General features: G+C 42.5%; 1 protein-coding gene across 1 annotated transcript; it reads right to left on the bottom strand.

The window, feature by feature from the left end:
• Positions 1–393: 393 nt before the first annotated feature.
• ARRDC3 (arrestin domain containing 3) lies at positions 394–17175 on the bottom strand. Its single transcript, XM_009562940.2, has 8 exons — positions 16688–17175; positions 11398–11479; positions 8731–8878; positions 7382–7484; positions 6731–6987; positions 6160–6322; positions 5235–5389; positions 394–3199 (listed from the first exon to the last, which is right to left on the bottom strand). The coding sequence occupies exons 1-8, from the start codon at positions 16965–16967 to the stop codon at positions 3143–3145; spliced, it is 1245 nt and encodes a 414-aa protein (XP_009561235.1). The 5' UTR covers positions 16968–17175; the 3' UTR covers positions 394–3142.
• Between the last annotated feature and the right edge of the window lie 2362 nt (positions 17176–19537).

Raw genomic sequence — 19537 nt, 5'->3', positions numbered from 1 at the left:
ACTGGCAGTTTCCCTTCCAGGACCTGGCTCCAAGATGTCACCAATGTAAGTAAAAGGGGCTGTGAGTGCTGACACTGGACTTCATGGTGGTATATGGTGGTACAGCTCTGGAAATCCTTTTCCCTATCCAGTTTACGTATTCCTTCCTATACCAACTTCCTGTATGATGTCCCTGTGGTTATTTTATGCACAGATATTCTTTGAATACAGGCTGTGTAGAAAAAGCTATGACTTGCACTGAAAACATTTAAAAGACTTTTTTTTTTTTTTACAAAAGTTTATTTTTCACAAGGAAGAGCAATAGGAAAAATTAAACTGTTTTCCACATATTGTTTTCTTGAAACAGAGTCTACAAGGACATATTCAGCACCAAAACTGAAAACAAAAAAAAAAAGAAAAGTACAAACAGCCATAGAATATAATCTATAAAGCAAACATTTAATATTGCACTTTGTTTCTCTAATGTTTGGATTTTACTCACTTTTTCCTAATCCAGATCAGAATTCTATCAAACACCGGGCTACAGCTGTGAACCTCATGTTTTGTAACACGAATTGATCGATATTTGCGGAAGAGTAATGCCTCTTAACAACTAATGTTAATTCAAACTGGAAATCTTTATTTGATAAATTCATAGAGTTTACCCACTGATCAAAAAGGCTGTGATGACACCATGCCAATCACTAAGAATTTGGTCAATCCTGCTTTGTATGTGATTTTCATTTATACTGTGTTAAGTACTTAATGCTATGTGTATCGGCAATTGTTCCCTAGTCTGTCAAAGTAACAAAAAAAGGAAAAGAAAGTAAAACCACCAAATGCCCTTTTATGCCAACGATCCCATCAGCGTTTAAAATTGTCTGTTTGGAGAGGGTAAAAGGAAGGGACATTCACAAAATTGGCCTGGTAACCTCAGACATCACCCAGTTTCCTTCTCATCCAATATTTTTGCTCAAAGCCCAAGCTTTTTAACTGAATCACTTAAAACGCGACTCACTTATATTTTATCACCCTGTTGTCATTTTTGAAACATGAACTATTGTTCATGTTCTCATGAAGGCCACTTATGGAAAAGCCTATTGTTTTGTCGCATTTATGAAGCCTTAAAAACAAGGCAGAGGCGATTTTAAGAACAAGCACCACACAAAAGCACCAGCCACCCTCTCCCGCTCCCTTCCAAGCTGTTTTATTGCACAAGGAGACAAGACGCTTGATGGATTACATCTCGATTTACGTAGTCAACACCAGAAGCACATCCCTTTGTTACTGATGTGCATTATGCAATTTCTGCAAAGGAAAGCTCACTTCTGGTGTGAAATCTCTAGCGTGTTTAAGTGCTGGCATTGGTTCTTAGCACATTTCATATCCCCACTGCACTCTCTTCCTCCTTGGCACACCAAAGGAGGCGAGTGCTTTTTCCATAAAATGAATACAGGTTGAAAGTTGCTGTCTTGTTTTGTTTTAAAGCTCCTAGGAGTACTACAGAAGATGTAATCATCAAAGCTAACAAATATGGCTGGTAACACTGATCTTGCCCAGTTGAAGTCTTAACTCTTTTTACAGTATCATAAGCCCTGAAGAGAATACAAAGTGCACAAACTGAGCTCTTGGCATAGTCCAAGCTTTTCCTGCAGTTTGAAATATACTTTCTACTAGAGACTCATTACATAGAGAATTTTTGGTGATTAGGTAACTATATATATAAAAATAAATTTAATTTCCCTTCCCATCCCTACTACTTGAGATACCACTCTGTCTATGAGTCCTAGACAGCGTATGACTATTTCCTTTTAAAATTCTTTCGAGGCTGAGCTGGTGTCTGCTGGTGCTGCTTTCAGTTGTGCCTTTTTTATTCTTTTTTAAAGCTTCATGTGAAGATCTTTTTTTATATATATGTAAAAAGAAATAGGAATGAGGGTGGGTTTTGTAACTTTTGTGTATGTCCCTAATCCAGATCCCCCTCTTTAATAAAGAACAAAAAACAAAACACAAACACGAAACAAAGAAGAAAAGTAACTCAACAGTGCAACGTAACAAAACAAATAGCATTCCAACAGTTTGGCAAGTGATGAGTTCACCTGAGATTAAGTGATTTTTAGGCAGTCTGTAACAAAATGCTGCTTTGCGATAATAGTAGAAAGGCAACAAATTCTTAAAAGAAATCAAGAAGGTATACAATCGTGATGAAGTCTATTAAGTTTCTTTCTACAAACTCTCCCCCCTCAAAACCCATCTTAGAATCATAGAATAGTTTGAGTTGGAAGGGACCTTAAAGATCATCCAGTTCCAACCCCCCTGCCATGGGCAGGGACATGCCCCACTAGATCAGGCTGCCCAAGGCCCCACCCAACTTGGCCTTGGAACACCGCCAGGGTGTTCATCCCCACATCTGTTGCTTATCTACTACAGTAGGCTGCAAAACATACAGCAAGAAGGATTGGCTTGAAGGCATTTGATGTTCGTAAATAAATCCACAACAGGATCCAAGCTGAAGAGGTGATACATGATCAGCCTACCATAACAATTCTGAGCATGTGCATATGCAGGTAAAGTCCAGGCTACATTAAATTAAAAAAAAAAAAAAAAAGAAAAGTCAGTGCATTTGTCAAAGTCTGTTGCTGCTGCTGTTGTTGGGTTTTTTTGGTTTTTTTTTTTTTCCTTTTTTTTTTTTTTTTCCCAAAGCTTTCTTTTGCTCCTTATTGTGCGGACCACAAACAAAGAAGGGGGGAGGATAATAACAGTCCGGCATAGATGAGAAAAAGCTGTAGTGACACCGAACCGCACAACATAAGCAATGAGCATGTGCAAATTTCCAAATCATAGGAGGAAGCTATCCCCTCTCTCACAATGTGGTTTGAGTGTTTTGACACACATGACTGTAGGTTAGTAAGGCTGCTCCTAGTATGTGCCAGTATTTAAGGAAGGGGGAAGGGGAGGAAAGCTCAGATCTTCAAGCATGTGGAGCAGTCCTACAACGTTACTGTAGGCTTCAAAAGCATGATCACAGGTTGCTTTCATTTATTCACCATAAAGGCAAGAGCAAAATGGCTCCCTTTGAAATTGTCTCCACGATGACGCCTTGACCTTCAACACGCCAGGTACGATTCAAAACCCAAGTCGAGTCAGCTTTTCACACATTCCTTCAACGGGAGGGACAAGATGGTCTGTCATCTGTAGGCTGATCGGGGTTTGGATCGATCTAACCAAGAAGAAAGAAAGAAACAACCCAAGACATTTGAGTCAGCTGCTAGTAATAAACCAATCCAAAGAAAGCCCCATCAAAACTGAGACATTTAAGACATTCCCAGTGATAAACAGCACTCCAAATCCATCAGTTATTCAATTGAATGAAAACACTTTTACTAAATTAGACAAAGCTTGGGATGAGAAGTTAGTTACTAAGAACAGTGGAAAATTTTCTAGTACAGATCAATGGAAATCTAAGGTTAAGTACAAAAAACTACGAAAGAACTTTAAAATCTGCTTTAGTAGCACTGAAATATTTTGAATTATTTACTGCTCACTAGAAAACTTGACTCATTAAAAATACACATAATTTCTTTGATAAGACACTTTCTTCAGGAGACAGTTATAACAGAAATGTCACTGTATTTTTAATTTACAAATCATTAATCCAGAGAAGTCACGGCTGCCCCATCTCTGGAGGTGTTCAAGGCCAGGCTGGATGGGCCTTTGCGCAACCTGATCCAGTGGGAGGTGTCCCTGCCCATGGCAAGGCAGTCGGAGCAGGAAGGGCTCTAGATCCTTTCCAATTCAAACCATTCTATGACTATTATAATCCGCAAACACCCCACATAAAATGTTTTAAAGTTCATGGCTTTCACACCTTGTCTTCTCTTCCTTTCTACAAAATAAATGGGAACAACTTCCTAAATCACCAAAACTGGACAGTAATGATAGTTCAAACATACAGTATATAGTTTTGTCAACATTGTAAGTTAATTTTATACAATCATTTTTTTCATGCCAAAAAGGCTTCTTTAAATCTTTTAAGCACCTGAAATGACAAAGACTCTGGTTGTATTCTAGGGTTAAGCTACAGAGGAGTCCTTACAGAAGCCTTCAGCACACAAAAAAAACAGGCCCCTCTCTGCCCACTCAATAGCACATCAGTATTTCAAGAGAAGAAAAGAACCAAGTGGGTGAATTCAGGGATTTAGCAAAAGGACACTATTTCACTTTTGTCCTGTATGACTGCTTTTTCCTGAGAAGCATGAACATGGAAAGCTTTTCAAGTTACGTCAAATAACTGAGTGGCTTCCACAGAACTAAATCTGTAGCCAGAAATGTTAGAGTACAGTGTATTGACTGAAACCTAAATCAGAAAGAAAATCTTTGCAACTTCTCTGCACAGAACTTCTGAAAGCAGTGCACACAGAGAATTGAAAACACAAAGGGAAAGAAGCTTTAGAAGGTGGAGCTGAATAGCACCTTGTGCACCCACAGACCCAAAATGCCAGTGCTAACCAGCACAATGTATCACATGTGTAACACAAAGTTTTAATGAAGCTACTAAGAGGCCATACAGCATTTCATAATTTCTACAAAGCAACAGATTGCTAAGAATCCCAAAATTTCTTGATGCAACTCACCTGCACCTTACTAGAACAAAGTTACCTCCCCTGCTCATCATTTTAATGATTTCTCCTGAGTTCAGGAAGGAGAAACCACCTCCTACATTTAGAATCATAGAATCCCTTGGTTGGAGAAGACCTTTGAGATAATCAAATCCAACCATACCTGTCTGCTACTAAACCATACCTCTAGGCACTTCATCTATCTGTCTTTTTAACAACTCCAGTATCAGGAACTCCACCACCTTCCTGGTCAGCCTCTGCGAGTGCCTGAAAGCCCCTTCAGTGAAGAAATTTTTCCTAAGTTCTAGTCTGATTCTCCTCTGGCACAATTTAAGGCCATATCCTCTCATCCTACTGCTAGATACTTGGGAGAAGACACTAACACCCACCTCGCTACAACTTCCCTTCAGATAGTTGTACAGTGATGAGGTCTCTCCTCAGCCTCCTTTTGCCCAGGCTGAACAAACCCTGTTCCCTCAGCTGCCTCCTGTAAGCCTTGTTCTCCAGCCCCTTTACCAGCTCTGTTCCCCTTCTCTGGATGTGCTCCAGACCCTCACTGCCCTTCTTGTAATGAGGGGCCCAAAAGAATTCAGAAGAACAGCGAATTAATCATCATATTCTGTCTGAGGTACTTACTTCTGAATAGAGGGGTGGAGGCAGGAAACGGAACTCCTGGATGTAGGCAAACAATGGTCCTGGAAGCGCTCTCTCGAAGTCATCACAAGCACCTATGGGTGCAAGGCTGGACTGTCTCTGTTCCTCCGTGACCACTTCTGCATAGCTGGGAGGTGCTGCAGGGAAAAGGCACACGCAGTTCGAACAACAAGTTCTTATGCATGTCAAAACATATAACATGGTAAGTATTAAACTTTTGTCATTGTAAAATGCACCAGCAGGTAAGCTACTTCAAGTGGCTTTTAAAAGCTGTTGAACATGAAAGACAGAATATGTTTTAAGATTATGCTCAAATCCAAGAGCAGGCTGAACACTGCTTATTGTGGCCTAATTATCCCCCTAAAGGATACTGAGAATATGGAATTTCTGTACAGGCAGGACATCGCATGCCTCCAGAAATCCAAGTCTGAGATTTATACATAAACACAATGGTGTTTATTAGGTATTTGAAATAGAAAGGAGAAGGTACAGGATTTCTCCTTCTATAATAGGCATTTCCCATTTAAATGAATTACATTCGCTCCTCACAAAGCCTGGTGAAGGACCATAAACTGCTTTTGTGAGACGTTACAGTGCCTTATAACCAAGAATAGAACTGCAATAGTGGAGTTCCTGCTGCACAGGTACAGCAGTATCCTGCATTTCCATTTACGCCAGCTCTCAAGCAACTGGAATTCACTGTTTGGCCTTGAGAGCAGAAGGCTGGGAGGGAACTCTGTTCTTACACAGAGAGCAAGAAGGTGACAAGGAAACTTCAACATCAATTTCCTGTGGGCTTCATTACAAAGGACGCAACTTGGGTCTGTTTACACAATGGCCATGAACAAGGCAAGACAAAACTTGACACAGACCAGCAAATTGTTTGGAATTTGTATTGCCAGGTTACCTTCGGGTCTTTCAGGCAGTGTCAGCCCAAGCCAGTTCATGTTCATGCTACACTGACTGCTCACACTCGATGTTCTGCTACCAAATGGGTGTAGAGGAATGGTACCAATGACCAGCGGTAGGTTAAGGAATAAATCCATGGCGCCAGGAATATCGACATACACCTGAAGAACAACAAGAGATGTGTGATTAAAATATACGTTTGTACGAGCACTTCATAATCACTAGACTATGTTCTCTGTGTGGAATTTTCCATGAGGAAGTAGCTTCTTACTGTCTTAGTGCCAGTGCTCCTGTGCAGACAAAAACTCCCAAGTCAACAGCAGCTCAGGACTCTTGTAACAATGAGCCCTCACACGGAAGTAGCGTCTACACACAAGCTTGTTCAGCTGGCACACAAAACAGTCTTAAGAACCTGCATGCTTTAACCGATTTACAGAGCTCCTGTTCTGACAATGACACTAGGATATGTATTTATTCTGCAAAACTACCTAGCACATAGTGCTTTATCATCAGTCTGCAAGGGAGGATGGAAGCTACTCAAGCTCAAGTAAACAGGCCATGCAACATACCATCAGAGAGTACTCCACACGGATTATACTACAGTCCAGGATTGAAGGGGAAACAGGTGGAATTTTCAGCTGTTTGCCATTCCAGGTTTCAGTTTTGCCAGATGACAAGGAATCCCCACGCAGGTTGGCAACAAGCTGCTTGACTTCCTTCATTTTCCCTTTGGCATAAAATGCCTGCGTTTGGTAAATGGCTGCCTTTGGCACCACCACACGGGAAGAGCAGTTCTCAATCTCAGCAAAGATCTGAATTGATTCACCTGAAACAAAACAGAATTTCATGTTCTTTTTATATTTACAAGGCAGCTTAAGCAAATCACGTTCTCTTTATCTTTACAAAGCACTGGGCACTGATAAGAATGCTCTGACTTGAAGAACATGCACTGATGCTATAAGAAGTAGGATCACCACGAGCTAATCTAGAAGAAAAATGCACAGTTAGAAGAAGCTGATGTTCTTTGACAACGTGGAGACGCAGCTAGCATTAGAGAACAGAACTAGTCATAGTTACAAAATATCTGCAAGACTGCTGAATGCAGACTGAGGTGGTAAAAGCAGTGTAAATGTTTTGTTGATATAAAAGCAGCAAGTACAAACTGTCATTTGAAAAGGGAAGGAAAAAACATATTTCCTATAATTACTCCTGTTACGTACCTGGGGTGTAGCCCTTCCTTTCAATTTTGGCACTTAAGGATATTGGGCCTGAGGTACAAAACCAACAACAGAGAGTCTTTTCTTTTGTGCCTGCTTGGGGTGACTGCAAGAAAACAACAATATTGCCATTTAATTAAGAGCTTCACAAATACTTTAATCTATCTTAATCAACACCAAAATGACTGTCATAACATACTTATTTTTACATAGCCGGTTTTATTTAGAGGAAACAATTCAAGCAAATTAAAAGGCACTATGCAGATATAAGGTTTATTCTAATTCCTTTACTCATTAGTACTGCTTCTTCTGCTACAGTTTGAACAACAGTCACACTTAAAAACAGTTTTTGTACCTTAATACTGTATAGCTTACAAAAAGGCTTTATAGCCAACATATCCCAACAGACTGTTAGCAGAGCTTTACATTTATCAGGGAACTGTAACATTCCAGTACACTGTATTTCTGAAACAGTAACTAAGCTAAAATACTGTAACCTTGACTCCTGCTATTTCTATTTCCTCTGCTCCAGAACGATCCTGTTTCATCTGTATCAAACAGACTGTTATTTTACAGGGTATCAAGATTCAGGACTTGATCCAAAGCCCATTAAAATCAAATGGGAGTCCTTTGATTTTCCTGGAATTTAGGCAAGGCCACCACCCCTTTGCAAGTCTGATTTTTCACCCATACACACAAGAAACCTATTTCAATGGACTTTGACTTTCTTCCCCTGCCCTCCATGGATGAGAATTTTAGGAGGAGGAGGAAAAAACAGAAGGTAAAGGAATTTTAGGTCAGATTGAAATCAAATTCTCATGGTAAGCAGCTGTAATACCGAAATTGTTCTGAAGAAATGACATTTCAGAAAATGATCATACAGAATTGCGATAATTTCTCCCCACTGGTAGAAAAACCATCCATATGGAAATTATCAATTACAGATGCCAGCACATTTTTTACTTTGCATTTTTAAGTTAGCAGTCACTCACTATAACACTAAGTTTCACTGTTCCTTCCACAGATTATTCTTTATTCAAAAAAATATAAAAGGAACAGTTCACAAAATTTTCCTTCTTAAGTGACATTTTAAAATTTGTCATTATTGATTTAAACTGGCAAAGCCATTTTATGTATCTTAAATGTAAAGCAACTCCAAGTACAGGAAAACTTAGCTTTGGAAGTAACAGTAGCTGAAGAGTTGCTGAAGCGATATAGCAATACTGAGAACATCAGCTGTAATTAAACTAGCCAGTAAATATTAGAATAAAATTAGATGTGGATATTGTTTCACTTATACTTTATTATTTTTATGCCAGAAATAAAGAATGAGTAACTCTGTCAATTCTTACCAGTAATGAAGGAGTGTTGATATCTATATGTTCAAAGACTGTAAATTCCTTCTTTAATTTTACTGGTAGAAACCAAGGCCTATGCAACTCGGCCTTCACCCAATAGCGCACACTGCCATGTCTGCCTTCGAATGAGGTAGCAAGTGGTCTGTGCAGGACACAAAGGTCAAAATTGAGTCAAGCCCTTCTGTCTAATAATGATACAATTGATCAGATCAGGGATTAGTACGTAGAATTGCATTTTTTTTAAATGCACTGTAGTATCTAATGCAGCGTAACTTATTTTGCAAAGTACTTATTTTGCAAAGTTTCCATATCTCAGAAAAACTTAGAACTTAAGACGGGAGAAAAAATCATCTCCAATTAATCCTACTGTATTTTTGCATAGATTTTAAGAATCAATTAAAGAATTGTACTAGAAAATGCCAGGAGAGTACACATTTCCTTTAAACTCAAGAGGCCACTTTCATATCTACAGTAAAGCATACCCTTTTCAGGCCAAATTAAAGTATCAGGTAAAAATTAGCATGAGTATCAACCAATTATTGGTTTTGATACTGTATTTTGGAAATCACTGACTGTTGTTTACCTGGCTGGTATGAGCACCCATTTTAATTTAGCTGTAACTCAGCACTCTTGTAGTTTGTTTCACCTGAAGTGGAATAAATATCTCAGTTTGGAGTTCTGAAGAGAAACTATTCTGAATACCTTCTAATTCTCCTCTGCCCTGACAAGACCAGCTTAAACCATTTGCACTGTATACAGATGTACATATATAAGCATATATATACATAAAATCATCGAGCCTATTCTGGTCATAAATTTAACAGATGAAAGTCCTTTTTGGAAGCTGGAGGAAAAACGATGTAGAAAGGATCTCCAAACCTTTCAGCACCACCTTTCTTTCCTGTAACATCATAAAATGAAAGACATAAAAAGATCTTCATAGTCCAGTTATTTCCAATTAACAGCATTTTTCCAGAACTTATTTTCTCCTTATTTTTACATAACTATTTTTTTTCCATGGTACTATGATCTGAATGCACTGTAATAAATAAATTAAACATTTAAGCAACTTTTGAATTGTCCGGATCTTCTATAAGGAAGAATACCAGCCATGCCACTACCTGTCTAGAATTAAGACTCTTTCAGTTACAAGTCTGACTTCCCCATTTGCACATCCGAAGTGCTTACTGTTTTTTCCTAACTGATAGCAACGCAAGCATTTTCTAATGCATCTCCAATGTTTCATGCTGCCTCATATTCTTCAGGACAGAAGAATCTCTAAGGCCACTTTTCTCACACTGCCGCAACATAGCTGAAGTAAATTTTGGAGCATTCTAGGGACACAAAGCAACAAATAGGTAAAGCAGCATCAAACTTCAGGCTTTTAATACCTGCCTTTGTTACTTCAGCATTATCCACAGCTGGTTTAAGGATTATTCCTCCTTCAGGTCACTTAAAGAACCTGTTTCTGAACAATGCTTGTAATATTTTGCTGGCTAGCTGCTTCACTTCAAGTTAAGCATTTTACGCTCACGTGTAATATTTTGGAATCTTTTTCCATATTTAAATGCCTCTTCCGACGCAAGGGAAGATCAGCACTTTTTCTGTAGTTCAGATCTGAACACAGAATAAATTGCTTCCCTATACACAGGTCTTCCCCACTATTCCAGGAAGATTTACTGTAAAGTACTGTTGTTTGCTTTGTAACTGACCTGTGAAAGTGTTTATCATCTGCAAGTTCTGCTAAAACCAGCATCTTCAATAAACAGATGCTTTATTAGCTTCAGTATTAGGTACTGAACTATTTCACATCACACGCCGTCAGATTTTTATAATCTTAGTGACTTCATCGCTTGCCTTTTGTAGCAAAAGGCTCCTTTTTCCATCCAGTTTGAGGCTCTCTCCATTCCTATGCATTTTATTTTATTTCAGCTTTCATTTTCAGCCTATTTCTATATTGGAAACTCCTCTATGTATAAATGCCCCATTCACAATGCCAATATCACACACTTCAATGTTGGGGGGTAAGGAACAACCCTGCCACTTCTGTTCTCACTCTTGCTTCACCTTTGCATTCTGACACAAGTGACATTAGGTACTGGAATGTTTCTTGCTTTATCCACCCATCTTTGTGCTTATTTCTAACCAGGCTTTCCATATAAAGGCCAGCCCCGGTACGAACATCCTCCTTAAACTGGAACACCCTCCTCTTTTTGTTTAAACATAGTTAAAACTGCCATATCTGTTCCAGATCCAGCCCCAACAGTTCAGCTGCGATCTTATCTCTAGTTCTGCTGGTCTGCACGGCTCCAGTAAACTGGGTTAGAAGGTATCTTAGCCACTCTATAGGACTCCAAATTCTTCTCCCCTCCTCCTGGGAAGGGCTAAAATAGCAGAAGACCTAATGAGTCAGTAGGACTCTATCAAAAGAAAGTGAGAAACTGGGCAGCAAAAGCTCCCGTTCTGTGGAAATAATCAAATAAAAAAGGAAGTGCATTACCAGCTTAAAAGCAACCTCTTCAGTTTAATGAGATTATGTCCTCAGCTGCATGTCAGAGCACAATTCCTGCTACCATTGAAAAGGTTTCCCCTCCACCCACAGCAGGAGTTTTGCTCAGGCAGGCGGGCAGCAGTGCCCGAGGATTGCATGCAGGCACTTACGTCTGTGGAAGCTCGAAGCTGAATGCATATTCGTGCCTCCCCGAGTGGATGGTGTGGAGGCCTTCTTCTGAATTATCATCATCTATGAAGGGAAGAAAAAACAGCATGCTATTCCATCTGCAGACATTTCATACATTATATGGGATTTTCTGGAATACGAGGGATTTACGTGCTCATTACAGCACTTAAAAACTCAGCAACAACGCTCTCTGGTCTGTTTGTGTTAACTTCTAGATGCAGGGCCAAACCTTGCCTAGGCAAGATCACAGGATATGGAAAGGTATAGTTTTGATGGGTGGACGGTTAGGCGGGTAAGAAACTAGTTGGATGGTTGTATTCAGGAAGTAGTAGTCAATGGCTTGAAGACCAGATGGAGACCTGTGACAAGTCATGTCCCTCAGGGGTCTGTACTGCGACTGGCGCTGTTTAGTATCTTTATCAATGTTACTGACATTGAGATTGAGTGCACCTTCAGCAAGTTTGCACATGACATCAAGCTGAGTGGTGTAGTTGCCACACTGGAAGGATGGGATGTCATCCAGAGGTACCTGGACACACTGGAGAAGTGGGCCTGTGAGAACTTCATGAGGTTCAACAAGGTCAAGTGCAAGGTCCTACACCTGGGTCAGGGCAATCCCCAATTTCAGTACAGGATGGGGAACAATATGATCAAGAGCAGCCCTGCAGAGAAGGACTTGGGGGTGCCGGTCGATGAGAAGCTTGACATGAGCCGGCAACGTGCGCTCACAGCCCAGAAGGCCAACCATATCCTCAGCTGCAGCAAAAGAAGTGTGGACAGCACGTTGAGGGAGGTGACTCTGCCCCACTATTCCTCTCTTGTGAGACCTCATCTTGAGTATTGTGCCCAGTTCTGGAATCCTCAACTTAAGAAGGATATGGAACTGTTGGGATGGGTCCAGAGGAAGGGTACGAAGATGATCAGAGGGCTGGAGCACCTCCCATATAAAGACAGGCTGAGAGAGTTGGTCTTGTTCAGCCTGCAGAAGAGAGGGCTCTGCGGAGACCTTATAGTGACCTTCCAGTACTTGAAGGGGCTACAAGCATACAAGCAAGCTGGAGAGGGACTTATTTACAAAGGCTTGCAGTGATAGAACTACAGGCTGTAAACTGTAGAGGGGCACATTTAGAGTGGACATGAAGAATTTCTTCACCGTGATAGCAATGAGGCACTGGAACAGGTTTGCCAGGGTAGTTGTGGCTGCCCCATCCCTGGAAGGGTTCAAGGCCAGGATGGGCTTTGGACAGCTTGATCTAGTGGGAGGTGCCCCTGCCCATGGCGCAGGGGAGTTGGAACTACATGATCTTTAAGTTCCCTTCCAACCCTAACTATTCTACTATTCTGTGATTCACCTTTCACAGCAGCAAAGGTTAATTTGCTTTAATTTACAGTCCCGCCTCCAAACACTGACACAGCTGCAACTGCTGCCATTTCAAGACCTGCCTGCAGGATCCATAATGGAAATCATGCTTTTCAATGCAACTCCTAGTTAAAATGAAATAGGAACAGCTCTTTAAGAGCAACCAGACATCTGCGCAAAGTCTGCTGTGCGAAGATTAGATCTAGTAATTCAGCTTCCTTTTATCCCCTGCCTAGCAAAAATGTCCAGAAATTATCACTAAGAAAAAGAAGGTGAAGAAAAAAATGTGTACAAACACCACCTGGGAAGTACTTCACAAATTCAGGGACACAGAAAACAGCAAGCGGCACATGAAGAATTAAAACTTTATTTCTTGATGGTAACTCAATTTCGCTTGGACAGCAAGACCCAGGTATTTGCTGGTTCCACCAGGAAAGCTGACCTCTGTTTACGGTCATGATTTCTTAGGCTGCAACAAATTTGCGGTTTATTCTGGCATAACTGCCATAAAACAAACAAAAAAAAAAACAAAAAAAAAAAGCTAACTCGGCCAAAAACACAAAAGTTGTGAGAGAAAAATGACTGAGCACAAAAAAGGGCTTGAGAATAATAAAAAGCCATGTGGCAAGACAAAGCAAAAGGCAAATGATTATATTTAATGGTCTGAAGCATGAATAGAGGTACAGGGTGGTGTGATGTGTGTGTGTTTAAGTTCCTGTTGTCTCACAGAAATGCTGTAAAGGCTCAAAATACATTAAAAACATGAAAACTAAGGCAAAATACAGCAAAACGAACCGACCCCCGGTGTGCTGACCTCTGTTTACGTGCAACTAATTTGCAGTTTATTGTCCCCTAAGTGCCAGAGAAACAATAAAAAAAATGCTGACTCTGTCAAAAATTGTAAAGTTGTGTGAGAAAAATGACTGAGCAAAAAAACCTCAGGAATACTACAGGGCGATGCATCAAGACAATGCAAAAGTTATACACATTTGTAATCCATATATATCTGTTATATATAAGTATCATATATTTAATAGTCTGAAGTGTTAATGGAAGTACAGGAGGATTTTAAATTTATATTATTAGAAAAACAGTATGTATTTATATAATACATACATAATGGCCTGAAGTGTTAATGGAAGCGTGGGGGGACTTGTAAACTCTGCGGTATTATATAAATAATATATATTTATATAGTAGATATAAGGGTCATATATTCAATGGTCTGAAACACTACTGGAAGCACAGGAGGGGGGATCTTGAAGCTTGATTATATAAGTAATATATGCTTATGTAACGATGTATATACCATCAAAGATATTCAACATATCTATAGAACGGTGATAATAAGCTTATAATGAACATTACACAGAACGGTCATATATATTTAAATACCTTAGGTATATTGAAGTTATGTATAACTATGAGAGGTTGGAACTAGACGATTTTTAAGGTGTCTTCCAACTCAAAATATTCTATAATTTTATATACGTTACCTATTTAATTGTTTCATCTGTTTAAGTTAATGACCATTACATATCTACATTATTTCAGATAATGGTCATTATTTAGGGGTCTGAAGCATTAATAGAAGCATCGAATTAGAAATTATAAATTTAGATGAATTAAGTAATGTATATTACATTATAAATATTTTTTATATATACACTTTACAGGAACTTTTGATTCACATAATTATATATAAATAACGTAATGGTCAGATATTTAATGGTCTGAAGTCTTAATCGAGGCACGGGGGGAAATTTTAAGTTCCCTTTGTCCTACAAAAACGCCTTAAAGACTGAAAATACATTAAAACCAGTAAATTAATATGAAAACACGGTGAAAACAAGCGTGCCACGGAGAAAAACCTGCCTTTAGTAGGCAGATCGACGAAATAAACTAAGAAAAACAAGCAGAAAGGGCGAGACAAAGCCCACGGGGGCGAGGGTTTGGGTGCTTTTGGACTAGATTTTGGTGCAGGAGGGTTGGGGCTGCGGGGGGGGGAGCAGCCCCCGCCTCCCGCCTCCCCCCCCCCCCCCCCCCCGTCTGTGCCAGCTCAGCAAAAGTCCCGTCTGGCCGTGGTAAACAAGCGCCGAGCTGTCAATCACGGGCGCCCGGCTGGAGCAGGCACCGACCGGCCTAAACCGGCCGTCCCCTGCCTCATATACATGCGCTTATACGTTATGCGCGCGCACGCACACACACACACGCGCGCCCCGCTCGGCAGAGCCGCGCCACGACGGAGGCGGCGCCCACAAAATGGGGGGTGGGAGGACGGGGGACGTGCGCGCCCGCCCGCACCGAAAATAGGGGCTTCCCCCCACCCCCACCCCCCCCAACAAGGGGAACCTGCTCGCCGGCCGACCGCCAGCCAATCACCGCCTGGCATCGCCTTAGCAACAAGGGAGCAACCGCGCGCTGGCCAATGGGGAGGCGCGGGCTGCGCCACTGGGTGGGGGGAGTGGGGGGAGCTCGGGGCAAGTCATTGAAACTCACGTCCCGGTCCTTGTGTCCCCTTGTCCACCGCGTCCCCTTATCAGTGTTACCCTAGCGCATCCCCACTCGGGGCTGGGTAAAGCGTGGGCAGCTCATGATCGTAGAGGGGAGAAAATGAGCCAACGGGGGGGCTGGGAATGAAGTTGCACGGGGGCAATTTCTAATTGGAAAGGGGAGCCACGTTGACAGAGCCACGCTGATATTAATTAGAGCCCCAAGTGTTAATTTAAGCAACGCTCGGTGATGAGCTGGGTGATGTTGCAGCCAAAAGCGTTCAAAAATTGCAGTTTTCGTTGCCAAGAAAACGGGAAATATCCCATCCTGGCAAAAAAAAAAAAATGTAAGAAAAAAAAAGGCAAAGCAGCGCCGAAATTACATAATTGGGTTTTTAACATTTATTTTCTCCTGCTGGGGAATTAAGTCATCGCCACCACCTGACGCGTGCGGCCAATCTGAGCAAAGCAGCCCCAACCCCCCCTCCCGCCCCCCCCAAGACCGGTCCCAAACAGGATTGAACCGCTTCGAACAAAGGCTGCAAACTTCGGGAAAACACGACCCACACCAGGGGAAGGGGGGGTGGAATTACGGAATGAACAGCTGGGCACATTGAGAGAAGGGGGACATCCTCCCTTCTGCACCCCCATACCTCGTCGGGGGAAGGTATCCCCTTCTTTTCGGGAGGGATGCTCCCTTGCCCCCCTCTCCCATCATTGCGAGGGTTAAAGCATTATAAAAAGGGATTACACGTGGATGAGGGGGCACATCGAAATGGGGGGGGACACCCCATAAGCCGGGGGGAAGCATCCACTGATGGTCCCCTTGCCCCCCTCTCTCCCTCCATCAAGGGAATAGCGGAGTGTTAAAGGGATGTAATAAAGGATTACACGTGGATGGAATTACAGCTGGATCACATCGAAATGGGGGGACACCCCTTCTCCCCCCATACCCCCTTATTTTTGCGGGGAATGTTCGCACTGTCCCCCTTTCCTTGCAAAAGGAAATATTGAGGGGTTTAAAGCGATATAAAGAAGGATTACACGTGGGAACGTGTGTCAGAATAACCCACGGAGGTTCCTAGCTGGAAAAAAACAGCCGTCCCGAACAAACCATGGCATTATCAGACCCCGGTGTGTCAAAAAGTCTTGCTTTTCGGCTTTAACCTGATTTTAGAGTAGGCTGGAATTACGGCCATTCATTGCCTACGTGCAGTTTTTTATGGATGTCTTCCCCCCCCCGCGATTGCCTAGCTGGGGTTTTTACGGATGTCTCCAACCCAGAGGAACAAATCCTGCTGGTTTTATAGGAAGAAGGGGAGATACAGGTGCCCCGAGCCCCGCGGAACCCCCCGCTCTCCCCGTGGTACCCGGGGACCCGTCGAGCATCCTCCGCGGGATGCAGGATGCGATCCTTACCTCTCTCCTGCCCGACCAGCACGTCCTTATGGTTGAAATACTCCACTTCTTCCGTGTAGTTCTGCGTGTAGGCAGTGTTGGACCCTGCGTTCCTTGACTCGGTCCAGCGCACTTTGGCGTTTCCCCGGGCGTGGATTTTGAGCGATTTCACTCGGATTTCCCCCGTCACTTCTAAACTGACCCTTCCTGAGACTGTGTCCCCGCTGGAGTAGACGGGGACATTGCTGTCATTCAGACAGTCGAAGCTTATCGTCAAACTCTTCACCTTCCCCAGCACCATGGTTCGATAGGAAAGTGTACAAAAATAGACTGTAAAAAGTAAAATAAACTGGGGAGGGGGGAACAAAACCACGCAACCCTAAGCCACGGAGGCGAAGGGGACGGCTGATGGGCGAAGGCAAAGCGGGCTCATGGGGTCGGTGGAGCCCCAGCCCCGGAGGGGGGGACACCGGTACCGGTGCCAGTACCGGCGCTGCGCTCACCCCACAAAGGCGCTACCAGTGCCGGCGCTCCACGCCCTTATAAGCCCGGTGACAAACAAGCCCTAACGCGCATGCGAAAGCCCTGCCTCTGCCCCCGCCCCGCAACCGCCTTGAGCCGGTCGGACGGATAGACAGACAGACGGGCGTCCTCTGGGGGGACAGACAACCTCCGAGGCGGACGGATCCCCCAAAGCCATCCTAGGATCTTCTTTTCGCCGCCCGCGTTTTCTTAATCACCCACCGCCGCGGTGCCGTTCGGTGGGTGGACGCTCTTAATTCAGTTATTTTACCCCTTAATGGCTGATATTTGCTGCTTTCCCCAATGATGTGACCATCCCCAATAGGGGGTTGCATGCAGTCATGCCAAAAAGTTCAGACGGAGAGTTGTGTTTTCCCATTTACTGGTTTTGACCGGTAAAAAAAAAAATAAAGGCATTCGTGTTTTCCTGGACCCGACACCTGGTGGAGGTTCTTGTGCTTTTCCATAGCCCTGTGTGTCCTCCGGGTGTGTTAGGACTTTTTATACTTTTGCACCATCTTGTGGTAAGTCTGTATACACGGTCATGGCATCAGAATTATTGAGGTTGGAGAAGACCTTCAATACTGTCGAATCCGACTGTAGATAGAGATGAGTTGCAAGAAAAGCAGAGGTGGTGTACATGCTGTCCAGCTTTTCCTCTTGCTCTCATGTTTTCAGGTGTTTATGGTTTTGTGCATTTTTGCATTTTTTTTTTTTTTCTACTGTTTAAAAGGTGTTTGCGTCCTCAGCGAGTCTTCAGAAACCACAACTCTGGTCTGCAGTTGCTGCAGGACGCGTCGGGATCCAGTATCCATCTATGGAGCTTGGGCCAGGACTCCTGTTCTTTCAGATCTGTGATGGATCTTAGCACCCACCTCTCAGGAAAACCGGTAGAAAAAATGAAGACCACAGCAATTGTGTCTTCTGAGAAGCTGAGCTCCCAAATTTCACTAGTTCAGTGGATATCCATGTGGATTTTCTTTCTTTTTTCTATCTGCGTACATAAAGAAAGGGACCTTACTATCTAGTTAGGGAATGAGCGTACCCCATTTTTGTGATATGTGTGATGTGTTTTGTATATTGATGGCATTTGCCTATTCTGGGCTTGCTAGAGAAAGATACTAGGAGTTTGATAAGCTGCTATAAACCCTCCCCTATGCGTCGTCTGCAGACCTTTGAACACTGGAATAATCTCCCCACGGCAGTGGTGGATTCCTCTACACTGGACACTTCTAGGGCTCAGCTTGACAGCATGCTGGGCCATCTCATTTAAACTGTGGATCACCTGGAATGTTGGACCAGACAATCCTCAGTTCCTTTCCAATCTGGCATTCTATGATTCTGTGACCTGGTAGCTCTAATTGTTTCCCCTCTCATTGTTATTCTTGTATTTTGTCATCCATTTCTGGACACAAAAATTTGAGACACCACAGCCACCGTCAGGATGTGGGATGTGCTTGAGATATCTTGTCCGAGGTGGCTGTTAGGTATATCACGCTGTTTGTGAGCTTGTTGGCCATCTTCTACAGCTTTAGGTTTTACCAGTTTGCAAACAATTACAAGTCCAGACTGTGGGCGATGCTGAGCAGCAGGAGGCTTTTTCATGTTCTTGGATTGCTGTCTGAAGGAAAACAGGGTGGGATGGGGGCCCTGCTTCTTCAGGAACAGCAGACATGTTGCAAACACCACCAATAAATTTATTTTTCATGGCAACAGTGAGACAGCTGCTGTTCAGTTTTTGAGAGCTGTAGGCACGGTTCAGCCTTCTTGGATGTTTTTCCAAACACCTAGAACTAATTCTTCTGACATTAGTGGGGCATTTGGAGACCCATGCAATGTGAAACCCTACAATCTTTGAAGCTATCTAATTTCCATATATTGCAATGCTGTTGTTGTGAGTTAATTACAAAATATCTTGAGTGATTAGATGTGCTGATTTACATGAAAGTTGACCTAGTTTTCAAGGCTAATTCTAAATTCCTGCTAAAGCTTGGTGGGGAAAAAAAAATCCATTTTATATTTACTCTGTGTTCTGTACATAGATGCACCCAAAGCATCAGAGCTGAGATCTGCTTCTGTGTGAAATAACGACCTTTCTTCTCCTAGTGTAGCAATCGGGAAACTTTCCTGTGTTTAACTTTTTCCTTAACTCGTCCCTGTTATCTTTTTCCTAAAACATAACTCTCCTTTCTGCAGCCCTTCCGCTCTGGGTCCTTTGGGCAAGCCGTTCCTGCATTACATCGTGTTGGTTACTGGCGGGCACAGCTATAAAATCCCAAATCACAAGATTTAGTTATCAATCTGGCAGTATTTCCTTTGTTAACTTCAAGTCTAATGTTCAGGTGAAGT

The sequence above is a fragment of the Cuculus canorus genome, chromosome Z (assembly GCF_017976375.1).
Source record: "Cuculus canorus isolate bCucCan1 chromosome Z, bCucCan1.pri, whole genome shotgun sequence".
In the NCBI taxonomy this organism is placed as follows: domain Eukaryota; kingdom Metazoa; phylum Chordata; class Aves; order Cuculiformes; family Cuculidae; genus Cuculus; species Cuculus canorus.
The sequence above is the reverse complement of the archived record's forward strand: the minus strand, read 5'-3'. Positions and strand labels throughout refer to the sequence as shown.

Bases quoted from the DNA above. Each gene is read 5' to 3' on its own strand.
- ARRDC3 (XM_009562940.2), bottom strand. From the start codon at position 16,967: ATGGTGCTGGGGAAGGTGAAGAGTTTGACGATAAGCTTCGACTGTCTG. The intron at 6,988-7,381 runs GTACGTAACAGG...GTTTTGTTTCAG, and splicing joins AAGGAAGGGCTACACCCCAG to GTGAATCAATTCAGATCTTT. The intron at 5,390-6,159 runs GTAACCTGGCAA...TTTTCCCTGCAG, and splicing joins ACTGCCTGAAAGACCCGAAG to CACCTCCCAGCTATGCAGAA.